The sequence below is a fragment of the Penaeus chinensis genome, chromosome 32 (assembly GCF_019202785.1).
Source record: "Penaeus chinensis breed Huanghai No. 1 chromosome 32, ASM1920278v2, whole genome shotgun sequence".
Classification (NCBI taxonomy): domain Eukaryota; kingdom Metazoa; phylum Arthropoda; class Malacostraca; order Decapoda; family Penaeidae; genus Penaeus; species Penaeus chinensis.
Window position 1 is genome coordinate 15,391,191 of NC_061850.1, and position 7,500 is coordinate 15,398,690.

Genomic DNA, 7,500 nt, shown 5'->3' on the forward strand with positions numbered 1-7,500 from the left:
TGGGTGGATGCCACCTTTACCACCCCTGCCAATGTTGCCCCATATATAGGGGGGCAGTAAGCTGTGGGGTTCCCTTTCCCCCCAGCATTTCCAATTATATGTTTCACTGCTGGTGAGTTATATCTAAGGGAAGGACTGGCAAGGCCCACTCCTTCAAACTGCCCATTAATATATACACACCTTTATCTATCTATCTATATATACATAATATAAATATATATATATATATATATATATATATATATATATATATATATTTACACACAAACAAAACACACACACACACAGACACACACAGACACACACAGACAGACACACACACACACACACACACACACACACACACACACACACACACACACACACACACACACACACACACACACACACACACACACACACACACACAACACACAACACACAACACACACACACACACACACACACACACACACACACACACACACACACACACACACACACACACACACACACACACACACACACGTATATGAATATATGATATCATCATGCAACAATATAATACTTACTGTTTCATAATCCTTAAGGGCAAGCTTAAATTTTCCAAGTGACATGTAAGCTGAAGCTCTTCTATAGTAACCCTTAACATAGTTTTTATCAAGTTCCAAGGCCTTGGAAGCATCCTGAAGAGCATAGCCAAAACATTCTGTACGCAAGTATGCAAAGCTGCGATTTCCATAATAGACAGCTACAGTGTTGTTCAGTTCTATCGCCTCTGTATAAAGTTCTATGGCCTTGTCATACTGCTGTTCTGGAGGGAGAGAAAGAGAGTTATGAAATACCGTTAACCCACTGATGCTGGAAACATGCATTGTCCACTTTGTTATTTATAAAAGGCTCTAGAAGCAATTAAGATTCCAACGAATCAATAAACAGGCCTACCTGACCTCACCTGATGCCTCTTATCATTATTATCATTATCACTATTCATATCAATATCATCAAGATATTAATAATAATAATAATAATAATAATAATAGAAATAAACATAATTCTTTCCGCCTAAAATAGGCATGTAATCATAATGGGCAGTGCCTGTCAACATGCAAATCTATCATCTATGGATTAAATGTGAAATAAATTCCCATGTTCATATAATATATAAAAGAAAAAAATAATGTTTGTAGATAAAGTTTAGTACAACTGTCTTTTGACATTAATATTTTCATTTTTAACATATGCTAACAGAACTATATGCTAACAAACTGACACACTCACATAGACACAAATCTACATCCTAAACACCTACCAACTTAGCTTAATATGTGCTAACACTAACACACACAATAACATACATGCACATGCTCAAAAACACACAAACACACACATATATATGCACCCACATGCATGCACGACAGATATTTATAAATCGAAGTCAAGGTTACACAAGAGTTTTATCTTTAACCCAACCACCACGGATTTATGTTCTCCCGTGTCCCGTGTAGGTTTTTGTGAATTTTGTTACATACATATGGCCCCACATGTGCTCAGCCAGCAAGGAGTCTTTCAATAGCCCCTAGTGACCGATCCTGATTTCCCCATTCCTTGAATTGGCGGGAAACTGTGTTTTTCTTTTGAACACGATTGATATCAATACTGCTATTATTGTTATTTATGTTATGATTATCAAATTGTTCTTAAAATCTTGGTAATATTTAAGACAATGTAATAATACAAAAGACCCTTTCCAAAAGTCAAGGAAAAGAGTAAACAGGTGAGATAAGTAGGACTAATAACCGACTCCTTGGTGACTAAGCAAGTCAGTACATGTATATATATGTACATGTATATATATGTACATGTATATATATGTATATGTGTATGTACACACACACACACACACACACACACACACACACACACACACACACACACACACACACACACACACACACACACACACACACACACACACATATATGTATGTACACAAAATTACAAAAACTTAAGAACAATTAAAACATACATATGTGCACAAACAGGCAAACAATCAATCATCTGCCACTCGAATGAACATTGAATATCCTCCCACCTTCAAAAAAAAAAAAATCACATCTTCACCAATATGTGTTCTGACATAATACAAAACAAATAAATGTCTTGCAACAATATACATGGTAGCACTTTATTGACCTTTGCCGAAAAATAACGCACAGAGGAAGTGGTAAATGCTGGTTACTTTTCCTATTGATCATTTTTACTTAAAGCTTTGAATTGTTGATACTAATGGATTTGACGGTGAGAGATTGAACTTGATGTATACTATCCAGATACAATAGTTTTATCATAAAAAACAATCATGGCAACATACGGCCAGTAATTATTGGCAAGGCATTAACCTCAAGGTGCCAGGAATAGCTAGAACCATCAAGTCATCATGACTTGCTCGTGCACTTATGCACTGGAGCTCCCAATGGCAAGAAAGGCAGACTTGCTACAAAAAGCAAACATCTGGTGGATTGCTCATTATGGTTCCCCCGGTAGAAGTGCTCAATAGCCAATTTTCAGCCTAAATCAATGGCTCTTAAACAATTTTACCATGAATATCTCCAAATAAATTACTGTCAAATGGGGGAACAATCCAAGCTCTATTTTGCCAGAATATAAGTGGAGGCAGTTGTTTGCCACTGTTGAAGAACCAAGGGTATAAATTAATGAAGTGACTATATTTAAGGTAACGTAATGCAATGTCTATTGACTAGCTATACTGGAGTTCTGGTCACACGTGCATAGTGTGGAATTCTTGCTTTAATCATGGAAGCATAGAGAGCACGACCGACATGTGGGAGTGCCCAATGCTAGGTCTGTCCAACACTCTCTCTTGCCATGAATATGTGGAGGATTCTTTGTTATCCTGGGCAGGGGTTGGGGGTGGATGACAATATAGTGACTGATTGCAGCGGAGTTTGAGAATTCCACACTGTGCACACGCAACTGGAACTCCAGAAAAAGTAGTCAACAGACATCGCATTACAATACCATGAATGTAATAACAGCCATAAATTAACCCATCACCGCCGGGTAACAGAATCCCTGAGTGTGATAAACTCTGGTGATTTCTGGCAACAGCCTGACACTGGGCACTGGAGTCCACCACATCAAGCAGAACATCCCGCTCCACGTGCTCTGGCATGTCACCGGGCATACAGGCATACCCCACAGACTGAGTGGTTTGTCATGACACCAGTTTATGTGACCTATCTGGATCAGGCTAAACAATGAATGCTTAAATTTATGCCACTGTCATGATATAAATCAGCTAGTGCTCTAAAAATTGTCTGAATTTATATTTGCGGGACAAGATTATATTTCAACACTTCTGTTATTATTAATGTATTCATCATGCAATTCCCCTAGTAAATTTCATGCCCTCCTCAGCTGTCAGGTCCAATGTCATATTAATGCATCAGTTTCCAGAGAAAATTACTACTGAATCTGGATAAGGGTAATAAACAACATTCAAAACATATTGATATTAAGTTCATTATGACTGATGATACGCAACTACCTGTGGCTGGACATAATTGTTTGTCCTCCAGGTAAAGCTCATAGCATTTCTGTTGGAACTGAACAATATAAAGGAAATGTATTGTGAGAGAAAAGTCACATTTTGAAAGCCACTGCAGGTCTCCTAAGTATCTTTTATCTATTCTTTTTTATTATTCTCATTATAAGCCACAAAGTACCGAGCACAAAAATTATTCCCTTGCTAACCAACATTGCGAAATTTCCCAGGCAGCATGTGAATTTCACACTTAATACCAAGCAATTTCTCATGTTTGAAAATAAGTCTGAAAAGGAAGTCCTACGATTTTAATTCTAATATTTCTTAAGCCGATCAATCACATCGTTTCAAAAGACATCTCTGGCATGCCATCACAACATTCTGCTTTGCACTGGCAATAGGCGAAAATACTATTTAAAATTAACTCAAGTTCTTCCCAGGCTTACTTTTAAAATACTCATTGGCTTCGCTTTTAATTTCCTCTGCTTTCTTAATGTTTTCTTCTGATATTTCCGACATTTTATCAAACTTGAAGAAGCGTGATCTTTAAGCAGCGCCAGGCAATGTTTACAATGAGCATTCACAATCCGTAAGCACTTACATAATAATTGGATCATATATTCTTGAAAACTATCTTTTTGCGAAAGAAATTTGCAGATTAAAATTGAATTTTAATATCAGGGGAAACGTAGCATTAATTAAGGATATTTTCTAAGGTGTGCGCTAAATAATTTGTTTGTATATTTTAATTTCCTCAACCCAAATATTATCTTTGGAAAGTGGTAACGGGCCTAAGAGAGTTTTATTTATAACTTCCCACACTTGCATTCTCTTGCACCAGTAACACTCAAATAGGGGCAAATTACCACAGTGCCGGTAATATAGTATTAGGCTATTTATATGAGAAATGCAGATACATAAAATTCATTATCTGTCTAATGAGCCAAATAGACTTACAGAGTAAATACCATCTTTTGTAAGAAGCATTATTTTAGAGAAGATAATAAAACACTTACTGCCAAACGTTAAATGTAAAAGAAAAAAATATCTGCCATGTAGAATGAACAGCAACTTTATCGCTATCAAAGCATTTGAAAGGGCTCTTAAAATGAAAAATAACAAAAACGGCCTGTCCATTTTCTTCTATAAAATGTACACTTTCATTTACACAAATAAGTCCGCGAGAGTCTTACCAGTCAGGCAGTTTCTCAAATATATTAAAGTTTTTAAACCTACTGCATCCAAATGGTCGATTTCACAATAAGCGCAAACGTTGTTGAGTAAGCATATTTCGCTTTGTAATGGGATGTCCATTTTCTGAAGTATCCCCTTAAACTCTCCTTATGTCCCCGGTTATTCTTTTATTTTCAAAGGGGTTTTAAGATGATTATCGTCTAATATAGACTGTACCTCAGCACAACAAATTAAATTATCACTGAAGTTACGCTAAATATCGGAAGGGACCCTCTCTGCCTCTGAACTAGCTAGTGCAACATATTATGATTCTAAAACATCTCAGTACTATGAGCAGCACCATGCCTAAGGTATCATCTTCTAAAGTCCATCCAGTTGTTGGTATGAAATGGGCCAGTAAAGAGCCTGGAGATTTATATCCTGTTAGCTCATAATCCTTGGGTCAGCGTTGGAGGGCTCACAGTTTATCTACTTGAACGCCCAAATAATTTGCCAGCTGAAGTATTTCACTCGTTTGTTTGTTTTTTTCTAAATTAAGGACAATTCGGGTTATCTTCTTATTTACAGACAATCTCTATTTCTAATACTAATTACCTAGACTAAAAAATAAAAATAATCAAATCGAAAGAATAAAATAATACTACGACTGGATTTAATATTTCCTTTTAAGATCTTTGTAGACAATATTGATGGTATAAATAAAGGGCTTAGAATATTGCTCTGCTTCACACCTATATAGTTCTCGAAGTGTTCAGCCGAGTTATACGACACTGTTCTTGTCTTCCTTCTCTGTGCATAACCAGTCTGGGATTAGGGAATTCCCTAGCGTTCAGCTTCCTATAAGGGGGTGATTCTCAAAACAATAAAACACGAGACGTTTGACTTATGGTCTTATTTTACATAACTTTATGTTATTTTTCAGAAAAAAAAGTGTTAAATTATCTGTTTATTCCTGCAGATTTAATTACTGCAAAGGGGGACTAAAATAAAACGGGATTAATGATGTATTGCTTTATATAGTAAATACATATATACAATAAAATATCTCTTTCTCTTCCTCTCTCTATTTATACATATACATATATATCCATACATATATACACATATATATATCATATACATGTTTATATCATATACATGTATATATCATATTGTGTATATATATATATATATATATATATATATATATATATATATATATTTATCTGTTTATATTTTGACGCTTTATAAAGATTTCATTCTTCATTCTTTTCTTCCGAAATCTGTATTGAGAAATTAGCCGCGAGCAATCACCCTGTTTGGCCTGTTCATTTAGAGCCCAGCCTGATACTCAGCTTTAAAATTCAAACCGCCAAGAGAACCCGTTCCCGTTTGAATTTTATAAACTTGTTATTAGTGGATTTCACCTGGCACATTTCATCTGGCACAGCTGCTGGCATCTGGAGCAAGAGGCGAGGAAGATGGGTATCTCTGTGAGAAGGTAGACACAGCTACCTTATTGGGCTCGCTCAGGGTCTTAGTCAGCTGCTTCTTGACCTCAGAGCTCCCTCTATGTCACTGCTGCTGATATAGAATCGCGATAAAGAATCTTTATAATTATACATTTAATTGTTATCTTATTTACTATCAGCCGTTACTCACGTTTCACATTTCACGTTTTTTTTTAAAGTTAAACTGAAATGGAATCCTCAGAAAATTTGTCACAAGCTTTTTCATATAATAACGCTCACGTTACATTACCTTAGTAATCTTATATTCCTTGAAATCTGGCTGAGCCAATATACGAGAAGGATGCTTAATGATTATAAAAATAGCATAGTTTTATAAGACAATAAAATTATTTCATGATAATTTTTAACAATTCACAAGAATTAATGATGATATAAAATAAATAATATATGATGCAATGTCTAGTTTCATCAGTCCACGATTATGTATCATGTACATTACTGATTACACTAATATCGGTATATGCTATTGGAAAGAAAGTTGTCGGATTGTATATTTCTGTTGAAACATAGGGGTAGCTGGTACAGTTACATGATGTATAATAGTTAATAAAATGGATGGGTTGGCTTTTCCAAGTTTAGTGTCTTCTTTCTTGAATATTTTCAATCGATTAAATTCAATATTCACAGAATCCACGATTATCTTCGATGCGTAGTTCACCCAGGGGTCTATTGTAAGCACTGGTCTTTTTTGGGACGATGTTTCTCCACGGGGGATGCAGTGCAAAGTGTGACCAATCCTGCTCTGTAGCTGAACGACTCTAGGCAGGCCCGAGGTCGATATAAGTACTTAGATAGAACTTGAGCATGACTGCCTATGGATCCCCGGACAGCCTTGCCGGTGGTCAGTCACCAGAGCGAGTTTGGTCACACTATGCAGTGTGCCCCGTAGAAAAACATCGTTCCAAAATGACCGGAGTGTCTACAATAGCCTCCTGGATGAACTACACATCGAAGAGAGTTTTGGATTCTATGAATACTGAATTTAATCGATTGAAAATATTCAAGTAAGAAGACACTAAACTTGGAAAAGCCAATTTACCCACTTTATTAGCATACATCATATAACCGTGTCAGCTACCCCGATACCTCACATTTCAACAGAAATAGAAAATCAGACAATATTCTTTACAGTTTTTCTAATAGCATATACTGCTGTTAGTGTAATCAACAATATATAAGAGATGTACTTATAGACTGATAAAAAAAAACAAAAAAACTAAAGTTGGCAGGAAGCAAATACTGTGACTG

At 36.0% G+C, this 7,500-nt stretch overlaps 1 protein-coding gene across 1 annotated transcript in view; it reads right to left on the minus strand.

The window, feature by feature from the left end:
* LOC125042387 (serine/threonine-protein phosphatase 5-like) overlaps positions 1-4,125 on the minus strand; it is an 18,154-nt gene extending 14,029 nt beyond the window's left edge. The window contains exons 1-2 of the mRNA XM_047637985.1: positions 3,994-4,125; positions 552-793 (exon numbers count right to left, since the gene is read on the minus strand). Of these exons, the coding sequence (XP_047493941.1) occupies positions 552-793; positions 3,994-4,066 (315 nt within the window). The 5' untranslated portion in view covers positions 4,067-4,125. The remainder of the gene's footprint in view (positions 1-551; positions 794-3,993) is intronic.
* Between the last annotated feature and the right edge of the window lie 3,375 nt (positions 4,126-7,500).